Source organism: Folsomia candida, unplaced genomic scaffold (assembly GCF_002217175.1).
Source record: "Folsomia candida strain VU population unplaced genomic scaffold, ASM221717v1 Fcan01_Sc007, whole genome shotgun sequence".
NCBI lineage: Eukaryota > Metazoa > Arthropoda > Collembola > Entomobryomorpha > Isotomidae > Folsomia > Folsomia candida.
The window spans coordinates 2,037,999-2,059,197 of NW_019091199.1; the positions used below are offsets into that span (position 1 = coordinate 2,037,999).

The window sequence follows — 21,199 nt, forward strand, 5'->3', positions numbered from 1 at the left end:
GTTCTCTGGATTATTCCAATACCGATGATCATAATCATATGAAATTATATGTACGTGCACTGGGTTAAACCTAAACCCAGTCGGGCCTGCTTTATTAGGCAGACAAATTGCAGATTAGTGCAGCAATCCGCTGACGTCATTTATCGTGCGAGTTTGGCTAAATCAATTATGTTAAAATTATCTATGTGGATTTCTTTACCTTTTGGAACCCATCCGACTTTCATAGTAATACAAATTTTGTATTACAAAAGCATAATAATTATGCTTTTGTGAATTACCTATTCACGAATATTCTTTACGTGGGTTGTGCAAAGGACAGATTAGGTACAAATAAAATCTCAGTTTCTGCCGGTTTGTACATGTGTACTTGCTACCCGGATCATATTATTGACCTTCACATCCATTCATCCCAATCAGGTGGAAATGTGTCATCATTACATGCAAAAAGTGTTGTAAGAAAAGGCTTAAATGCAAGTAATCCTACAACACGCATCATAAAAGTACATGTGCAAAACCTCTGTGTCGTCTGGTGTGATTAAGTTCAAAGTCCAAACTTTCATTCACTTTAGTTAATTCTGAAAAACTTGGTTAGGTATACATACGTGTGTGTTGACGTTTACAGTTATTAGTCATAATTGCTGATTTCTACAACTCAATATTTGGGAAAAGTTGCACTGCCTGTTTTATAAAAGGAGGAAACTGTGGCATTTCATCTCTTGCAAATTGCAGAGCTATCAATTTATTGATTATAAAAGCGAACAAGGAAGAAGAGGACAGTTAATTCTCTCTGGATATTTTTCAATAGTAGAACAAATCTCAATACATTTTCTTAACCAAAACTAGTATTTAGTTTATTGTTTATAGTAGAGACAAAAAAGTCTAAGAATGAGTGTCAAGATCACAAGAGAACTTGTCCAGCGCATGGACCAAGAAGACATCATGACGGGTAAGAAAACCAACCACAAGATTTTCCACCGGTACTGTATTGCGGTCAATAACTTTGTAGTTTGAGCTGCTCTGTATGTACATATAAATTATTGCGTATGTGTGAAAAATTTGTGAACATTTCATTAGTCTAGAATTATATATGTATATGCCATAAATCAGCGTGAACTATTCGTATGTATGCACTACATAATGCATAAATCGGCTCACACTGGGGTTTATTTGTATTAACATGTATTTAGTAATTTTTTTCATGCTAACAGAGGTTTTAACATGTGTAAAAGAACTACTCTAATAATTCGTCATAATTTTCCCCCGATTGCTTCGGGCTCATAAATTAAATTAAAATCAATAAATTATTAAATAATGTCCTCCCAAACCGTACAAACTACTAATAATATTTACATAACCCTAAAAAAGGGGTACATGGGTTACATAAAGGGTATTTATATGCAATTACAAAAGGTTGCTAGACATTAGAAATAGTTGCAAGTGATTTTCTTTTTATTTGCAATTTTTAGCGATCAGTCGGAACATCTTCCCAACGGACTTACGCCTACGAAGTGCAGGAAATCGGAAAACAATGGATGACTCTTCTATGCTCAAAGTTGATGAATCTTGCAGTAAGCTCCCTTCGTCGTCTGTCAATGGTGGCACAAAAGTGGGGCCAGGAACGAATTTAAAGCCCATAATGGATGCAAAATGTTTGAATGGGCGACAGAAGGTTTACCAGCATCATAGCACGGAGAATAATTGTCTCATGCGATTTTCCATCTACATTCCTGAAACGGAAGACGCAAACCAAAAATTTCATGTCGTTATTTTTCTCTCTGGAATTATGTGCAATGAACAAAATTTTCTTTTGAAAACGGGATTCCAACAGTATGCCAGTGAACAAAATCTGATTGTTGTTGGAGCAGATACAAGTCCACGTAAGCCCAATATTCTTGATGGTTGATAAATACACATAAGCACATCGACTTGAATTGTTTAGGTGGGGTCGAGTACCCTGGGGATCGGGACGCACCAATTTTTGGACGATCAGCAGGATGGTACCTAGATGCAACCCAAGAACCATGGAATAAGAATTACAACATGTACTCGTACATTAGTAAAGAACTTCCAGAAATTATCAGGAATAATTTTCCCACAACGGGACAGTTTGGTCTTATTGGACATAGCATGGGTGGCAATGGTGCAGTAGTAATTGGACTTCGAAACCCTTCAATGTTCAAATGTATCACCCTGTTAGCTCCATCTTGCAATCCAACCTCCTGGGGTCAGGAGCTCATTTTTAGGAAATTCTTGGGAGATGACGAAGAACAGTGGAAAAAGTTTGATGCTTCTTGTGTAATTCGGGAATATAATGGACCAACCAGAGAAATTATGCTGGACCAGGTATTCAACCTTGCCAAATTTAGCTAAGCTTCAGCATGTGAACATCATATTTAATAGGTTTGCTAATTAGAATACACGCATATTTTTACTATTTACGTCAATTTTATTTCAGGGTGGTGAGGATGAATATTTGGACTTCCTTCTTCCAAAAAGATTGAAAACGTGTGCTGAAAATAACGTGAATGCATGTGTAACTGTTGACCTCAATATGCGAGAAGGATATGATCACTCGTACTATTTTGTGGCGTCATTTATAGAAAACCATCTTATATACCACAAAAATGTTCTAGATAATACATCAATGTAAATTACTCTTCAAAAAATCCATCAATTGAAGAATCTGATGAACATAGATAATCTTATCTTGCCAATATAAAGTATTATTATTTGTATTTATTTATTTAGTGTTGTATTATGAACATAGCTATTGATGTTCAAAGAAATGTGCTATGTTAATATGTTGGCTTTAAATTTTTAGCAGTGTACCTGGACAAAAATAAAAGCATATCTACAGATTACGTATGTAGGTAGATAATATCTACTAGATATGTATTATATTGATGAAAGTTCAACGAATATACGTAACTTCCAGCCATTTATTGATTCATAAATGTACATCCAGCAAATAAAGAAAGACATACAAACTCACATTCTCTGCCATCAATTATTCGTGTATTTTATCCCTGGCTGAATTAAAAGAATATCGAGAATCATGAATGACCTACTAATATTAGTTTTAGCTTTGGGGTGGATGGATGGACGTGAAATATAAGTGGAGCAAGTTTAGCCCATTTAATTTCATGGATCGATTAGTCTCCTCGAGGGTGGCGTAAAATTGTTACGCATCCATTGCTGCCTTGCATTATTCATACATATGTAGAGCCTATATATAGATCTATGTATGTATGTGTAGAACAAACCATACGTTTTAAGTACGCATGGATTTTGCCCAGGACATTTACTTTCAAGCATTTTTGTACCCTCCACTCCAAAATTTGTTGCTAATATAGTTTGCAAATGGTGAGCAATCGGGGTCAGCATTTCAACGAGATCACCGTTATCCTGACAAGACGCAGTGATAGAGTTTTGTCGTCGAGGTGTCACTTTTTGGGGGCGAGTTGGCCTTTCATCATCGAGTTTGTTCTTCAGATTTCCCGGAAAGTGAGTTGGCGAATCTTCTCGTGAAGTGAGGATTTTGAGAAAGTCAGCAGCACAGCAAAATAGAGAGCTGACGTGGATTAAACTTGCGGAGATTGTCAATTCCATCACTCTTGTCAGTCATTATCTGTCCCAAAAAGTTAAAGTCCTAATTTACACGTCCCTTAAGGCTGTCTCACTTGGTGGTACATTTTGTCCGATAAGTCACATTTTTATTTGGCATGATATTCGACTAGTTCTCACACCGTCGCCAAGAAATAAATAGTCAAACTAAAATAAATGCAAAAAGTTAATAAAAAAGAGAAAAATATATAAACAGATAAAGGAACAGAAAGCAATAATTGATTTGATAGTGCCATTGAAACACCTTTTCTGGTGCTGGTGAAGTGCAACAATGATGAACGGTGCGGCTTCATACGGTCAATCACAACAAATGCCTGGGCCTGGCATTGGATACCCACCTGGAGGAATGTCACAACCACCACCTATGCAAAATGGGTTTGATCCAAAACACGGGATGGGGGGTGGCCCACCTAATCAGATTAATAGCAACCAAAATCAATACCAACCACAGCCGCCCCATGCTCCTCCCCCGATGCAAAATCAAGTCCGTAAATAAATTCAAGTTTAAAATGTTCTACTTACATTTAATTTGTCAAATTTTGTAATTTATCTCCAGATGTCAAATGGACCCTTAGGCCAACCACCTCAACCATCATATAATCAGTTCAACAATCAATATCCTCCTCCTGCACAGCCCCCACGTCCAACTCCCCCTATGCAAAATCCGGTACGTAAGAATGTCGCAAAAATCAGCAATGTATCTATCATACATTGTTTGTAGAGCAATATTATAAATACAATTATAGTCATCATAGTCAATATGCTCGTTTGCTTTAAAGATGTCTAATGGACCAACTCTGCCAATGGTTGGCCAGCCCCCTCAACCACCTTATAATCAGGTTAACAATCAATATCCTCCTCCTGGACAGCCTCCACGACCTACTCCCCCGATGCAAAATCAGGTGTGAAAACGTCACAAAAAATAAACCAATATTTTATCATTGGTACTGTCGTGTGTTTATATTTTGATTTTTGGTCATTTGCTTTAAAGATGTCCAATGGACCAACTCCGCCAATGGGTGGTCAACCTCCTCCTCCTCAACCCTATAATCAGTTCCAACCACCACAACAGATAAATGCGTATCAAGGACAGCCACAGTTTAATGGACCACCCCCTGGTCCTCCTAGACCAGGCCAACCGATGATGGGACCACCAGGTCAACAGCAACCACAATATCCTTCATACCCTCAGCAACCGGGACCCGTGGGTCAACCTCCTCAGTCTGGAATGCCTGGTCAGCCAGCTTACGCACAACCGACGCAGCAACAGCCGAAACGACTAGATCCTGATCAAATGCCATCAGCTGTACGAACGAATCACTACTACTTGTCTTTCACGAGTTTAAATGTTGATTTTGTGCTAATTAATTGTCTTTGTAAATTTTAGATTCAAGTAATGCAAGAAGACCAGGTAAATTTAGTTGATTGATTTACGCTATCCTAACATCCGTACACAAAACGTGGTTACTTGAGACTTTGATTATATTTCACCAGCAAGCTCGTGGGGGACTGTTTGTAACGAATACCAAAGGCCTTCTCCCTCCTCTTGTAACAACAAAGTTTCAAGTTGATGATCAAGGTAATTCAAGTCCGAGATTCATTCGGTCAACAATGTACAACGTGCCTGCTCTACCTGACATGCTCAAACAAACTGCAATACCATTTGCATTGATCGTAAGTACACATCTCATCCTCTTTTGTACTTATAAGTGGATCAATGCTGGATAGACTATATAAAATCCTTATTAATTACAATCCATGTTAGGTGAACCCATTCGAATCCCCTGCCAAGGATGAACAACCAATAGCATGTGTCGACTTGGGATCGATTGGACCTGTTCGATGCATTCGTTGCAAAGCCTACATGTCTCCCCTTATGCAATTCATTGATGGAGGGCGTCGGTTCCAATGTCTTCTATGCAAGGCAACCACAGAAGTCCCAGCCGAATATTTCCAACACCTGGATCATACCGGTCAAAGACTGGACAAGTATGAACGACCTGAATTGCTACGAGGGTCTTATGAGTTTGTCGCAACTGCAGAATATTGTCGGGTACATTTGTATATTCTATTTTACGTTCGTTACATATGAATGTAATAGTAATTTGCAAAACTTGTCATTTTCACCATTTGTTTTTATAGAACAACGTATTACCGAAGGAGCCTGCCTACATCTTTGTAATTGATGTTTCCTACAATAACGTGAAATCTGGATTGGTTAACTTGTTATGTGCCCACATTAAATCCCTGGTTGAAGCTCTACCATCACACACACCTGTGGGCTTCATCACTTACAATTCAAAAGTATGTACATCTTGACATGTTTATTATTTTTATACAGTGATGATTGGTCACTGAATAACATTGATTGGAAGAAAATTACAAGGGAATAATTTCTAAAATTTAAACATTGTTTTACTAAAGGTGCATTTTTATAACATCGATCCAACACTTGCTCAGCCCCAAATGGTCATCGTTCCAGATGTAGCGGATATGTTTATGCCAATCTTGACAGGTTTCTTAGTCCCACGGGCTGAGGCCGCTTCTTCCATCGAAGTCCTCATGGAACAAATACCAGCAATGTTCGGTGACACTAAAGAAACCGATGCAGTGCTTGGTTCCGCTATTGTAGCAGGCACTGAAGCATTAAAGGTAAATAAAACCTTCAATAGAACGTTTTTTTAATTGACTAAATTAATTACATTGCAAATAATCATATAATAATTTTGTTCTTTTGTCGTGTAATAATTTCAGGCTTCTGACCGCGCTGGAAAATTGTTAACCTTCCATTCGTCTCTTCCAGTTTCGGATTCAATCCCTAATGCCAAATTGAAAAATAGAGAGGCAGACAGAAAATTGCTCGGAACAGATAAAGAAAAAGTGGTATTAACACCACAGAGCACCTACTACAATAATCTAGGACAAGAATGTGTCGCGGCTGGAGTGTCAGTCGATTTGTATTTGTTCAATAATTCATACATTGATGTTGCAACTATTGGGCAAGTAGCACGAATCACTGGAGGCAGTGTCAACAAATACACCTATTTCCAGGTAGAGAACGAAGCTGTTGAATTTTAACGATGGGTGTAGTTTAATTTAATTTAATTAACTTTTTAATCCGAATTTCAGGCTGACATTGACGGTCCACGAGTAATTGGCGAATTACAATATCATTTATCTCGTCCCGTTGCTTTCGATTGTGTTATGCGAGTCAGAACATCAACTGGTAAGGACCGCTTACACTTACTCTTTATTTACTAATTAGACTAATACATAAACCTCTTCTAACCTTAACTAATAAGCCAATCCCTTTGGTCCTAAATTATACATCAAAAGAAATGGTTTCACTTTTATGTATAAATTAATATATTTTTTTAATTACTAGGTGTGAGACCGGTGGACTTTTACGGTCATTACTACATGTCCAATACAACAGATGTTGAGCTTGCAGCCTGCGACTCTCAGAAATCGATTGCAATTGAAATTAAACACGACGATAAGCTCACGGATGAAGATGGCGTTTATATTCAAATTGCTTTGTTGTATACTTCCATTTTCGGTAAGCTATGTACTTATATTTAACGTACATTATTTTATAATTTTGTAAGTTGCATAAAAACTAATATTATATATGAAAATTTACAGGCCAAAGGAAACTTAGAATTCACAATATTGCACTTAGCACTTGTACTCAAATGGCTGACTTGTATCGCAACTGTGAATTGGACACAATCATAAACTTCCTGGCCAAACAAGGCATATCGAAATCTGTGGATTCGACCCCTGCGGCCCTTAAGGACAGTGTCATAAATCGGTATGTGAATTTAGTATTTAAACCCATAGTTTTTTGTCGAGCAAACGAAAATCATAACTCAACTCATAACATAAAATAGCTCAATAGCTGTATAAAAGTGATTTGACTTGGTATCGTATATTAATAATAATTTATTATTATTATTTGCATTAACAGGTGTTCCCAAATGTTGGCGACATACCGTAAACACTGTGCGAATCCCTCAATGCCTGGCCAATTGATATTACCTGAATGTCTCAAGCTTTTGCCATTGTATGCAAATTGTGTACTGCGAAGTGATGCTGTCGCAGGGACTGCAGAACTGACACCAGGTAAGTTTAATTGCTTAATCAAACGGAATGGATTGGAATGATTTTTTTACCCTATCACAGATGATCGTTCCTGGTTGATGTACATGTGTATGACCATGGGTGTGAATGTATCGGTGCATTATTTTTACCCTAAACTGATACCCATCGCCGGCCCTGGAATAACTTTAGACAACCCAACACCCGTGAGATGTTCCCGAGATAAAATGAGTGATGAATATGCCTTCCTTTTAGGTAATATACACATGGTTTCTATTTATTTACTAAATTTGCTACAATATATTATGTGATTTACTAATATGCTATTTTTTTGTAGAAAACGGTGTTTATATTTTTATGTGGGTTGGATCCGCGGTTAGCGGAGAATGGTTACAAAACATTTTTGGGTCCTCCAATTTAGCCCAAATAAATGTAGAAGTAATAACAGAACTTCCAGACCATGTAAATTCAGACGAGTCTTTAAGACTCCGAGCGTTGATTAGATCTATTCGAACCGAACGACAGAGACATATGCGGGTATGTTTATAATTGTCTTGCAAAATTTGGTGGTATTGTGCTAATCTGTAATCTATCTATATGAGTTTTTTTAAATTTATGGTTTTTCTCTTACAGTTGACTATCGTAAGGCAGCGTGACAAGATGGAAGCGGTGATGAATAAATTCCTGATTGAAGACCGTGGATCCGAAGGCCAACCATCCTACGTCGACTTCTTATGTCATATGCATAAGGAAATTAGAGCTCTTCTAAATCAATAGTTTATTTTTCTATTCTAATTTATCGTGTTCTTTCCCATGTCGTGACACAAATGTTTGGAATTATATCATTCAATTTATCGGCTGAACGCTAAAATATATTTAGGATTTCTCGAATCAAGAAATTTACAATTTCGAAAAATGTAGTGTCCTTAAAGATTGTTTGCTAAGTCTGCTGGCGTGATCGTGATCCACTCAAATTTGATCATGCCAAAATGAACACCATTATCCAGATAATTTGTGTAGAATTTGTAATGATGATCGGTTGTTGTGTTACTTATTACTAGAAGAAATCGCATAAGGATATTATCCCAGTTATAAATTTTTACGACCGTTTAATATTTAAATAGATTATATTTGAACTGTTACATTTGAATTACATAGAGAAAAAGTAGGCGACCTCGTTGTATTTAGCTTTACAAATTCGCACTAATTGCGATCCCAACAATTTTTACTCTTAGTTTATTAGTTGGTGTCGACATTATATTTTACGTATCTGCGTGTTTGTTAGATTTCTAATAATAACTCCCATGATATTTCGTATCGAGTCTATGATTAAATTCCCGGGGGTGCTAAAATATCTTTAAAGTAACGTAATTAATTTCTACGTATATTATCGAAATGTGCAAAAACTGTCTATTGCTCGTTTCCTAATATAATTATGATTGTTATCCATCTTCGAACTAAATCTTGCATACACAGATACAATAAAAAATAAATTAATCTATCAAAAAGAAGATTTGCCAAGGCCAGTTCCTAGTGGCAGCAAGCATTACTCATTTAATTCCGTTCCGCTCACTGGAGTTAAATTCATCAGTAAGGCAAAAGTCGAACTTCATAATAACGCAATCTTAAATCCAACTCTAATACGTGAAATTAGATTCGAAAATTGATAAGTGTATGTACTCTCATATTGGTTAGGCATATCCAGTACTTTGAAACTCTCGCACGATGAGAAACGATTCATAAGAAAACAATGATAGGAAGGGCGAGCGAGTCATTTACTTGGTCGAAATTTCCTTGCTCGTCCATCACATTCGTGATTCACTCATACTTTCAGTTTGCAGGAATGGAATAGGAAATCAATTTGAGACGCAAATTTAAAAATGACTATGTCAATGTCAAGTTTATTGTCCTTTTGTTTGGAGATACATACACACATTTAACACAATACAATATATATTCCTTTAACAAAAAGTTAATTAAATAAGGTATGCATTGAAGTTATTCACAGAAATGAAGATGTGTATCACTTATTCTGTCAGATTGCAGTTTCAGATTGTATAAAATCTGCCACAGATAAAATAATACTGGTAACATAATTTCACTACAACATACGTCATAATATTCCTATAACTAACAATAAGTAGTTAATTGTATTATTAATCCCAGGGATTGCTATTTAATGTACAAAAGCACCATGAAAATTTAATGCTCACCTTTTTGCTACCAGATTATCCCCCCTACAAAGATGCTTACAGTAATCATAATCCAATGAAAATTGCAATTGTACGGGAGAGAATGGGTTGAAATGTGCTGTGAATTTGTAGTTACATGTACCTATTATATCTTTTTTGTATGCATAAGTATGTACGTCTAACCTATGTACAATGGAGGGATCACATTTTGCTATAAATTGTCAGAAATACTGCAATTTTGACGTAAGCTAAATAAATCTATGTATTAAAAATAACGTACTTAAAAAACTACTACTACTCGCTAAATAGTTGCCTTACATGTTACAAAAACACTATAAAATATGCACAGTCCGGGTTATGTACGTACATAATCCTCACTTTTTTCTGTATATGGGACCTGGATATCGAGATCTGTTCCTGCCTGGGTTGATTTCGTCCCTGACGTAGAAACGGTGGGGGTGTGGTGACCTCCCATCGTCGTTCACTTTCAGCTGCGTTCCTATCCGCACGCTCCATGGTTGGCCGGACGCAGCGGAAATGGAAGATCCGTAGCGGTCTATGCGGTTGTGCGGAGGATAGTGTACCCTGGAATCCTAAAATAATATTCATGGTCCATTAGTGCACACAAATTCAGTAAACGTTAACCTCCCCAACACGGGACTGGTTTGCTCATTTTGCAGATTGTTGCAAAACATATGGGCCAAATAAGCCATTATATTAACAATTGGGTTCGTCGTCTGACTACTTGAATAATGAATAGCTCTATACTTCCGGTTTCAGCGATGAATAATGAATAATATTGCCGTCGCTGTTTGGTCTAAAAAAACGGACTTTTATTGTACCTCAGATCACAAGAATTTAAACGTATTCATCTCTCTTTGTAGGGTTAGCTTAATGATTTGTGCATCGCAGTATATGTACAAGATACTAAATAAATTGCTTTGCATGACATGACACGACAGGATGGCAATGGTGACACGCTTTTTAAATATTAGGTATTTATATCAATTTGCATAAGCCGACATAGGTCACAGTCTGCTCTTTTTTGCTTGTGTCACATACTTTGTTCAAAAATTTGGATCATTTGGGATCGAGAAAAGATGAGTTGAAATTGTTTCAAATGGAAATGCCAACAACCTCAAAAAATGGAAACTCTCTCCATTCCAGTAAATCATAAAAATAAAACTTACTCACTCCTATTTATTCGTGTCAATCCATATTCAAATTGAGAATACAATTGCATGTCAAATCTCTGCAATATTAAACCAGTCTAACGATGAATTTAGATCGCTTGTGTACATATCACCATCAAATGAGTGAGTATGAAGTTGTGAAATTGATGATGTCATTCGGGTCGGGTGTAATAAAATGTTGTTGAAACAGTTTTTAGCTGGTTATTCAAGTTCAGAAGAAAATAAATCCGTGTAAAAATATAACAAAATCACGATTCCGCAACTATTAGGACCTGTTTGGATGCAATTATGCTCTCCAACGCAATAATAACTGTGATTGGTCATTCTTTTCCTTTCTACTCAAGACCCAGTATGGCACAAATACTTGCTACATGACGAGACGCTTTTTATCAGTTTATTTATTGAAACTTTATTTATTCAAGTTTTTAAAACCGTAATAATAATTGAGCCTAGAATAAATATGATGTGCATTACTATCTTGTCATTGGTGTGCAATATAAACCAACCCCATGCAATTTCGTACTGCCACTCCTACAAAAGAATACTGTAATCATTACAGTGTAATGAAAATGGTTTATGAGGTCAAGATGACCAATAGGTACGAAAGAGACATATGTATATCAAGTCTAATGTGCAAGTCCTAACATGCATCGAACCGAGATTATTTATCCGAGTGCAGAAGAGTCCTTCACCTAATACGTAAAGTATCAACCCGTGCATTCATTTTGAAGATTACACCCATTAAAACTGTTGTCTGTGCAAAACATGAAGTTCACATCTGTGTTTCTTTCTTCACTGTTCCGTTCCACGACTGACGTAATTAGATTAGTTAACAGGAGAAGAAGGGGAATAAATGAGAATGACAACTTACGGGATGTCTAACAAGCTGCTCCCTTGTCAAGAACTGTTGGTCAAGATTGGCCCAACGGTGGTGGTGCTGATGGTCACGATGACTGTTCCGCTGTTGCATCATCATCATATTTGTCGGATAAGCATTTTTGGGCGCACTCATCAATTCGTATTTGTCGCCGCTGAGCTCATTATTGTAAAATTCGTCATCGTTGTGGTGTCGATGGCGCTGCGAGTTCCTCCGGTTTCTCAGTGGATGGGAGGCAAGTGCAGAAGGTGATGATGGTTGGTTTGAATTGGAGTTTGGGCCGTTTGGGCCAGAAGAAGAGGTTGCGGACGTGGGCGAAATCAGTGCGTTTCCCAATGAAGCAGAAGAGGATGATGAAGACGACGAGGGTGACGATGGTGGGGGAGGGAATGACGAAGGGAATCCTCCAAGGCCACCACCAGACGAAGAAGAAGGTGGCAATCCAGCATCCAGTCCGGCCTGCTTGTTGCGAAGCCCAATGAAGTAGAAGGGGTCATAATATTCCTGACCTGACTGCCCAATTCGTTTCTGGTATTCTGCATGGCGTTGTTGCCCATTGCGCATAACGAATTCTTGAGTCTGTGCGGCTGCTGCTTCTCGATCCCTAGCACTTTGGTAACCATTGTATCGATAATCGTCGTAGTATGGTTGCCGGTCACGATCTCCTCCCCGATAATCTCCCCGATCTCTGTAGTCATCTCGATAATTCCCGTAGTAGCCACCACCAATAATGCCACTACTGCCCCCACTGCTGCGACCACTGCTGGGATATGAAGACGGGTAGTAGTCCCGGTCACCCCTCAAACTGTTCGGACTGGAGCCAAGACCATTGCCACGAACAGGGTCATAACGCCCACTCCCACTTCCGAAATTGCTGCTGGGGTAGTAGTTTCCCGTGGTTGGAAGACTGTTGTGTTGGAACCCGAATGAACCAGTTTGACGCTTTAGCAATACAGCGTTTCTTCTGCCCCCATGTTCGGAGTAACTCTTTGTTCCCGTGTCTTCCAAGGACTGATGGTGTTGGGAAAGGTTTTCACTTAAACTTGCATTGATTTGAAGCAATGATAAGAAGAGGATGATCAAGTGCTTTTTGGGTTTCAACATTTTTGAAAAGTGAAAATAACCAAGGCCGATGGTTATTTGGGATGTGTGCCTGTTGTGGATTTTGAAGGTGGAATAACCTCTTATTTTTTGTGGGAAGTCAGAGCTGCGAAAAGAACCCAGCACGCAAATGAATATGTGTGCACTCTTTCAACCAAGTAATATAAATTGATGTGTTCGGATGACGACCGGTCTGGACGTGCTTTGTGAATCCTGATTTCCTACAAATAGTAAAGAGTGAGATGGTTCAGTTAAACGGCCTGAAATTATCTGACTATGTCCGGTATTATTATTATTATTGTTAGCATGTATACTACGTTGTTGCATCTGATGCATAATGGACATCCTGCATATTTGCATTTATTTCGACAGAGACACGCGATGTGTATGCTATCTGATCAATCTGGTAAGATTCATGCACATACATAGGTCAAAAATTTGCAAACAGTTATTTCCTTTTCGTCAACATTTGTGACAGCCATCGTGCTAGTTTGTGTCATTGACTTGTCAAAATTGTTATGAACATGTAGAAAATTTCTGTAAACTAGTAAGGATTTTACTGTACTTTTCAATCTCAATATGTACATAATTTGTGTAAGAAAACTGTAATAATTTGTTGCAAAACCACCCTGAAATTAAATCACGATCATGATTCAAGATCATTTGTGGTCGTACAAAATAAATAAGTGAGCATTCGGCTTTCAGAATGGCGTATGCGTCTTCTCTTATTATTACGTACCTAAACATATTTACATTTTGTGAGCTTTTTGATGCTTACATACCTATTATGCAATAGCCATAAAGATGATCATTGCTTCAATGCGATTAAAATCTACTTTGTCGACAAGTCACAGGAAATTAATTTTGCATTGAAACTGCCGTCCTTATTATGCACATTATTTCACGGCGTCCTTACTGCATTGCATGTGTACATAGTGCAATGTCATCCGGAAAATCCGGATGTCTTTTGCCACCAACAAAAATACAGCTTCCTTCAAATTGTCTAATTATTATGCATTTTGTTAAAAATGAAAGTGTAGTGATTTTGTGAGTACGTGATGCTTTGGTTCGTTCTGGGGTCATATCTATTTGCGATTTTTTGTACATAATTATAACGATGACAAAATATACTTAGACTCCGCTATGATGAAATGGTATTTTTGTGTCTAATTTAACATGTATATTCAAATTATCTTCCCTCTTTATCAGTGTTTGTTTTTATTATTTGTAGAAGTCCTCATAATATCTACCACTTTTAAAATATGTGCTTTGTTGTGCAAGATTGAAACGGAAAAATGAAAAGTTATTTATGGCCACGTATAAGAAAATTGATGCAACTGCAATATAAAATATAATTCCAGTCAAGTTCACCGTCAGTATCAATGTTGTACTCTTTCCAATTTCTTTAATTTTTAATTTGAAGTAAAACAATGGGTAACAATATGCAAACTTAGTTGGCTAATTTGCATATTTTACTCATTAAATTAAATTGCTCCATACATATTAAGCGTATGCATGCGTAATGCATATGATTTCCTTCCGTGCCTCAACTTGATTTGAGAACATTTCCTGAAATTGACGGTGCCAAATGACATTTCAGACTCGGAGGACACACCTCGCTTATTAAAATTCGGATGACGGACGTGTTGTTGATTACATTCAAACTACCTCTATTTACCAGAAAGCAGGCGTGGGTGTAATAATATTATAATTAAACGACTAAAATAAATAGACCCTGTGTTTCAAAGTTAAGGCTATTAAAGTACCTCCACAATCATGGAACTGCACAATGGTCACTATTATTTAACGATCATTAATTCTCATTGTTAAACATGCTCAAAGTCTTTTTCATTATGTGTCAAAGACGATACACGCAAATTCACAGACATAATTCTTGAAAATTGCAAATGAACACATGATTACAAGCCACATACATAGATCTAAAAGTGAGGATTTTGGTTTGGGATTAATTTCTGAACTAGATAGAGTACAATATAATGCACTAAATTGGACCATAACTTATTAAATGTAATAACCACAATGAGGTGAGAAGTCAAGGAGCTTCTCACGCCATATTAGCGCCAGGTAAAACACCCACAAGTTTAATTATGGTCTGTCTTTCGTGTTGCAAACAATAATCGTAATGTACCTAAATATGTACATTCTTTTTATACATGACATGCTCAATCAAAGTAGAACGATGGTCATCCAACAATAAAGGACAATGTGTGGATGGGTTTGCACGATGAGCTCTAAATTAAATGATGTAGGATAATTTGCCAAAAATAACGAATATGATAATACAATTACCAAATAAAGCGAGTTAGGAGGACAAGGATATTCTTCATTTTTTTAAATCATGCTTATAAAGTAGTATGTAGCAGTGAAAATTAATTCTTCCAGTGGAAAAATTACAATGGGTAAAAGAATGCATATTGATTCGTCAAGAACTTTGCACAGTTCAAAGTTAAAAATTCCTGATTCATACGCATAATATTGACTGTGAAAATGGCAGTACAACAAAGTACCGAACAAGAACTTGCACTTAATTCAGTATAATTTTAGCAATTCATATATGTGAAAATCCTTCAGAGTTATGTTCCATTAAAACCCAAAGACAAAATGCCACAGGCATGAATTAGCTGTATACTTACTGCTTATGGTTTTGATGGGTAGCAAAGATAAGCTCCAAACTTGAAGGCAACCGTCGGGTATAATTTGCACTATTGGTAATTTGACAACCTCCGTTACAGAGAAGCTATAAAAATTCTGGAGCTGAATTCTTGCGCTGAATAACACTTGTTCAAATGTCGTGAGAAAAGATGCTTGATAAAACTTGAACGGTTCACATAATTGCAGGAACGCCAGGACCAAGACAAGCGAATGAAGATGCCAAAGACAAAGACGAGAGCGACTTGACGCCAAGAAACTCTATTTACGAATGCTTCTCTTCTATGCTGGCAACCACGTTTTGAGCCACCAGCGTTTATTTTACGTGAGTTTGTGGCACTGACTCTTGTTCTTGGGTGGAAATAGTCTATACCACTTGTTAGACAAGCCGTGTAGACGCTGTTTGATATTTTATTTTAACCATAAAACGAGAAGTAGAGCTCAGCAAGACGGGTGAGACGATTATATCATTGGTTGGTGAGAGCTGGTTAAGGTTGAAGAATTGTTGGGATTTTCTGTGCGAGTGGAAAATGGTACTACAGATTGTTGGACTTGAAATAAACCAGGAAAACCATTTTCATAATCAAGAAGAAAACCGACATGTGTATGCATATGTGCGTATGCGGAAGAAATAACTAAGCACCTGGCTAAATTGTGTGCAATTGATGATTCTATAAAAAATCTGCAAATATGCATTTGTACGTTTGAGAATAAGACGGTCAGGATGGGGTGCTCTCCTAGTCTACTCTTTATATACGATAAATTAGATCTTTAATAAAATCGCTAACAAAATACTTCTCAATCTGCAATTTTAAGATTTAATTTCGATAAATCGTTATGCGAAACTACAAAATTTCACACATGTACAACTTAAAAATTATTCTTCTAAGCATTCATCCACTGCATCTGCATTTTAATTTAGATCTTTTAATTACACGAGAATGTACTGGCAGGTGAAATGCTTGTCATGCAGTACACGCCATTTTTGGGATTAAAACTTTTTACAACTTTTGAATAGTCCTCAGACACGTCCAGACTTGGAATACATACAAAAAATCGTTCCAAGCGACTTGCCGGAAACAAAGAAACTCGTATCCTCCTTTTTCTTATAAAAATGGGACTCCGCACAACCACATCTAGTTTATGTATCTTATTTATTACTTGATTGTTGCCTTCTTGAAGCGTAATTTAACTGGAGCAGAAATAATTATACTGAATCCCACTGGACCAGGGCAAGGAACTTGGCTGAGGATGAGTGCGTTAATCATGAGTGCAACATCCTGCATCAAACATTCGTAGCTTAAATATTGTACCCAGCCACGTATGTAAATTTATAGTTATGTGTTTGCGTTGGTTTAGCTATGTTAAATCACACAAATAATACAAGCAAATTGTATCAAGATGTTTGAGGATTCTGCATAACTTATAATTTGGAATTTGGAATTTAATCTAATTTAATAACAGAATATAAATAGCACTCACCTTTGACTATATGTCCATTTTCTTCAATATGAATTTTGCAATCGCGTCTTGCTGCTGCTGCTGTGATCCTCTCTAGAAAACGGTACGCTGGGTTGGTGGGTATTTGAATGTGGTCAAATTATTGTACTGCTCTCCAAACTGCCGAATCGAAATCGCAGTCAACAATGTGAAACCAAGTGAGAGCTGGAAAGGAACCAAGAAAAATCGAGGCTAGTGAAGTGAAATAACAAAAAATGTACTACATACATGTAAAACGAAGCTGAATATGTAGCAGAAAGGACTCGAGCATTGTTGATTGCAGGCAATTGTTGGTTGAACTCAATGTAATTGCAACGCCAGAATGTGGCACAGGATGCGATGTGATGATGGTCTTCTCTGAATTCTACCAACTGGGATTACACACTACTCACATGGAGTAAATGACTAATAACATTGCTGAATTTTGAAACCTCAGATTTACTGCTGCAAACCAATAAATATTATGGTGACTTCGTCCAACAAAGATTTCTTAATCAGCTTTTGACGCATATATGTAATACTCGGTATTTATAGAATCAGGATATATGGAAATTTCTAGTTTTAATAATATCTTCGGTCCGTTTCGCACAAAGTTTAATCCTAAAACTTTAATATCACGCAAGGTGCGAAACTGTTTTGCAATCATGCATGATTTCATCGTCATACCGGATGATAATAAAATCTAGCAAGTAAAACTCTAATATAATCAGCCCCACCTTTATTTCACATACACTGCATTTTTCATGGTGGAGTACGCAGAAAACAGTTACTAAAAAATGTTATGCTATGGTGGTAGCTTTCTCACATTAATCAGACTTTATTCTACCTAATACCCACATTTGGGTACTATGAAACATTATTTATTTATTTAGAATAATTAAGGTGAGAAGATCTTTGGTTTACGACCGATTAATACTTTTATTTGTCAATTCTGGTGTCCGACCGACTCCCAAATATTTACGTACAAAATTTTGAAAACATCCTCACGCTTTGTGACCAGAATTTTGAATCTCACTCCACCGAAAGGTTAGTTTGTAAATAATTTGCGAGTTAAATCCAAATATGTACTCATAATTTAAGTGGATAGCAGAGTGGCTTGAGCATAGCGGGTTGAATTGCGCTTTTGGCATTTCGCGTAGCCGTCCCGTACGTCACTCCAATTCGAAACTGTTCACCGGGGGCGTGACCTCCATAGTATGGAATAAGACCTTCACAATGTTGGTAGATGGTCTGAACTCTTCCGGTTGGCGAACTATGTGCATTCACAGTTGGATAATTACTCGAAGAACATTGATTGGACTCACTTGAACACGACATATTTAATTGCATAAAACTCATGACTAACCTTGTTCGACGGTGGGAATTGAGTTTTGGAATGACATTTCCGCAGGTCACACTTGACTTGAGTCTCGGTTCATTTGCTGCAGCCCACATTCTGCGTTGAGAATAGTCGCAAACTGATCTTCCAGACGACAAAATGCTAAAGTCCTGGGGATTTCCACATCCACCTGGACCAGACCTCCGTCCAGTGACTGCAGGAGAAATGGGACCATCGAACCCACCACTGCTACTTCCACCTGCAATTGCACAAGAAGGAAAATTTGAGAAGATAGGCATACTAAACCAAAGTCATCGATTGCCTGATTAATTGAAAATGATAATTTTATCAGAATCAATCAAAAACTCTTACCTTGACACAATACAAACACATATTAGTTTTAGCAAATAGTTTTAAATTGTTGTTATAATTGTCTAATTTTGACTTGTATAATTATCAAATAGACATTTTTAATCTTTGCATGTTAACGACGAAAGTTGATCGACTAGGTGCACGGAGGAAAGAGATAATAAATAAATAGGGGATTTATTTGCGATGGTTCGACCCTTAATCCAATTATTTACAGTTATTATCGCATTCTTATTGAGTAGCGTTAATTAATAAAGTCAAGTTGATATCCAAACTTTCACTCAACCTGAGCATCCGCATCCACTGGCTTGAGATCGGGGAGGAGGACGAGCAAATTCTTGGAGGTCATTGTTCCCAGGTCGAGTGACTTCGTTCGTCTCCCAGGGTTTGGACTTGTAGCAGAATCGCCATCCGTCGAGGGCTTCAAGTTCCTGAAACAATGATTAGTATTTAGTTTAATTTAGGTGATTCCAATTGAAATATCATAATTAAACTGCACTCATTCATATGTACCTTGGTGAAAAGCCGGTCTCGCCATTGATCCTAAGTTAGAAGGAAGAGAAACATTGGTAAAATACTCTTTCACGGAGATGCAAAGAATGAAATACATTTAAATTCCTTTCAACATTCTTACCTGCTCGAAACGTGCAAGTGCTCGGTTACACGCCCTGAGTGATTAATTTTATACTCACATTATTTTGGATACTCGAACAGAATAGTCGATAATGAGCTTGATTACTCAGAAAAATAATTGTAGAATAAATTAACTCACGGAGAGTACGTATTCCCGAGGATGGTTTGGAACCGAGGGACAAATCCTGTGTATCCTGGAGTCATATTGGGCTGATACTGTTGACGACCTAAGCTGTTTACTCGACTGTTGACTAATGCCATTTGCGAGGAAAGAAATGGGTCTGTCCCCAATCCCGGACGACCGAATTCGTCCTAAAATGGCATGCCAACCAATATTTTACAAAGGTCAGAAAATATATAAATTTCCATACGGTGCAATGCTCGGGATGAATATTGTTCAGGACGGAACGAGGGCTCATCTAAAGGACAGAAATAAATTTAATGATGATATTCACATCAGTCATCTAGAGGTTATCTACAGAAATGCAATGGAAAGAATTTTTCTGAATTATTTACATGAATGCAAGGGTCGATCAGGACCCGATGACTTGTTGTTCCATAAGTATTTCCGGGACGATACTTAGCCTGAGGAACATACCCAACGTATCTGGATGGACCAATGATAATTTATTATTATTAATCTTTAGTCTATGTCGCTTTATGTCTCAGTTGTCTTTGTCATTTCACTGACCCAGGAATGTAATGCGGTTCTGGGGTGCCTAGAGAAGATGCGTTCGGGTTGGTGAAAGCAGCAGGACTTTTCACACAGTTCATTTTGCAGATTTTGACTAATCAGATTACACAAAAAAATTTTGTAGGGAGTCGGTAAGATTCTTAAGTGGACCTGGTCGGTAGAGTGAGAAAGGAAAGTGATAGACAAAAATATTTGATTCTTCAAAAATTTCTTCTCTTGCCCAACTTTCTCCACAAATCAAGATCCGGCCAGTGGCATGGCGATAAATAGCTCTTATGCAACTTATTCTGGTGAATTTCTGATAGGCATAGGATCTGAGAATTTCAGAGTCGAACGACTATTTATGGCATAGATTTCCGAGAATTGCATCCCTCCACATCAGAATAATATTTACATTGTATGTATGAAGTGGACATGATCTGCTAACCCATTTATGAAGCGAATTGGATTTATTAAACACAAACACATTGATAAAATAAAAAATACACTAACCTATTTATTGATGATGCCTTATACCAAACTGTAATCCAAACAGTAGTGAAGTGTATGTTTGTATGTGTATACATTCCTCCCGTATTTATAATATTGTTGTTGCATGCAAATGGCGAAACGGGAGGATGACAAGACCACGTCTTTCACCACCTCAATTTATTACCTTCTTAAAGATAAACTTGGCTTGATTGACTTGTGGCTTGCAGTGTGTTTATGGAACCAGGCAGGCATTTCAGTCGGCTTGATATTATTTTAACCCGATTGGCTTATTGAAAAAGATGAAAGCAGAGCATGTCTGGCATTGCACATCGAGAATACCACCCATCGAAGTTTTAGTTGACCTTCAAGCCCACCCTTGGCTGGTTGGACGGGACTTGCCAAAAATCACCCTTTCGTCTCGCATTCCCTGTTATTTTCGTTGTCTCATTTAGACTG

At 37.4% G+C, this 21,199-nt stretch overlaps 4 protein-coding genes across 6 annotated transcripts; 2 read left to right on the forward strand and 2 right to left on the reverse strand.

The window, feature by feature from the left end:
• Positions 1-158: 158 nt before the first annotated feature.
• LOC110852064 (S-formylglutathione hydrolase) lies at positions 159-2,991 on the forward strand. Its single transcript, XM_035853640.1, has 5 exons — positions 159-804; positions 865-946; positions 1,467-1,877; positions 1,940-2,343; positions 2,456-2,991. The coding sequence occupies exons 2-5, from the start codon at positions 886-888 to the stop codon at positions 2,648-2,650; spliced, it is 1,071 nt and encodes a 356-aa protein (XP_035709533.1). The 5' UTR covers positions 159-804; positions 865-885; the 3' UTR covers positions 2,651-2,991.
• A 539-nt stretch (positions 2,992-3,530) lies between these two features.
• LOC110851779 (protein transport protein Sec24C) lies at positions 3,531-9,236 on the forward strand. 2 transcript variants are annotated; one of them, XM_022099674.2, is made up of 17 exons: positions 3,532-4,108; positions 4,181-4,291; positions 4,404-4,526; positions 4,616-4,930; positions 5,012-5,035; positions 5,119-5,298; positions 5,390-5,677; positions 5,767-5,928; positions 6,049-6,276; positions 6,379-6,675; positions 6,754-6,850; positions 7,010-7,183; positions 7,270-7,438; positions 7,595-7,749; positions 7,810-7,980; positions 8,063-8,262; positions 8,359-9,236. In XM_022099674.2, exons 1-17 carry the CDS (start codon positions 3,896-3,898, stop codon positions 8,500-8,502), a joined length of 3,051 nt encoding a protein of 1,016 aa, XP_021955366.1. In that variant the 5' UTR covers positions 3,532-3,895; the 3' UTR covers positions 8,503-9,236. The 2 variants fall into 2 exon arrangements, with proteins under 2 accessions (XP_035709471.1, XP_021955366.1); XM_035853578.1 differs by lacking the exons at positions 4,181-4,291; positions 4,404-4,526 and having other exon boundaries at positions 3,531-4,108.
• Positions 9,237-9,594: 358 nt separating this feature from the next.
• LOC110851893 lies at positions 9,595-17,434 on the reverse strand. Of its 2 annotated transcripts, none has more exons than XM_022099825.2 (3): positions 17,241-17,434; positions 11,982-13,309; positions 9,595-10,510 (listed from the first exon to the last, which is right to left on the reverse strand). In XM_022099825.2, the coding sequence occupies exons 2-3, from the start codon at positions 13,089-13,091 to the stop codon at positions 10,292-10,294; spliced, it is 1,329 nt and encodes a 442-aa protein (XP_021955517.1). In that variant the 5' UTR covers positions 13,092-13,309; positions 17,241-17,434; the 3' UTR covers positions 9,595-10,291. The 2 variants fall into 2 exon arrangements, with proteins under 2 accessions (XP_021955517.1, XP_021955516.1); XM_022099824.2 differs by lacking the exon at positions 17,241-17,434 and adding an exon at positions 15,743-16,042.
• An 848-nt stretch (positions 17,435-18,282) lies between these two features.
• Positions 18,283-20,695, reverse strand: LOC110852569 (protein FAM166B). Its single transcript, XM_022100668.2, has 9 exons — positions 20,270-20,695; positions 20,095-20,185; positions 19,950-19,997; positions 19,718-19,890; positions 19,580-19,613; positions 19,459-19,488; positions 19,232-19,376; positions 18,604-18,835; positions 18,283-18,510 (listed from the first exon to the last, which is right to left on the reverse strand). Exons 1-9 carry the CDS (start codon positions 20,350-20,352, stop codon positions 18,327-18,329), a joined length of 1,020 nt encoding a protein of 339 aa, XP_021956360.1. The 5' UTR covers positions 20,353-20,695; the 3' UTR covers positions 18,283-18,326.
• Between the last annotated feature and the right edge of the window lie 504 nt (positions 20,696-21,199).

Bases quoted from the DNA above. Each gene is read 5' to 3' on its own strand.
- LOC110852064 (XM_035853640.1), top strand. From the start codon at position 886: ATGAGTGTCAAGATCACAAGAGAACTTGTCCAGCGCATGGACCAAGAA. The intron at 947-1,466 runs GTAAGAAAACCA...TGCAATTTTTAG, and splicing joins CCAAGAAGACATCATGACGG to CGATCAGTCGGAACATCTTC. The intron at 2,344-2,455 runs GTATTCAACCTT...ATTTTATTTCAG, and splicing joins GAGAAATTATGCTGGACCAG to GGTGGTGAGGATGAATATTT.
- LOC110851779 (XM_022099674.2), top strand. From the start codon at position 3,896: ATGATGAACGGTGCGGCTTCATACGGTCAATCACAACAAATGCCTGGG. The intron at 4,931-5,011 runs GTACGAACGAAT...TGTAAATTTTAG, and splicing joins CTGATCAAATGCCATCAGCT to ATTCAAGTAATGCAAGAAGA. The intron at 8,263-8,358 runs GTATGTTTATAA...TTTCTCTTACAG, and splicing joins AACGACAGAGACATATGCGG to TTGACTATCGTAAGGCAGCG.
- LOC110851893 (XM_022099825.2), bottom strand. From the start codon at position 13,091: ATGTTGAAACCCAAAAAGCACTTGATCATCCTCTTCTTATCATTGCTT. The intron at 10,511-11,981 runs GTAAGTTGTCAT...ATATTATTTTAG, and splicing joins AGCAGCTTGTTAGACATCCC to GATTCCAGGGTACACTATCC.
- LOC110852569 (XM_022100668.2), bottom strand. From the start codon at position 20,352: ATGAACTGTGTGAAAAGTCCTGCTGCTTTCACCAACCCGAACGCATCT. The intron at 19,998-20,094 runs GTAAATAATTCA...TCTGTCCTTTAG, and splicing joins TGATCGACCCTTGCATTCAT to ATGAGCCCTCGTTCCGTCCT. The intron at 19,891-19,949 runs GTATGGAAATTT...ATGCCATTTTAG, and splicing joins TTCATCCCGAGCATTGCACC to GACGAATTCGGTCGTCCGGG.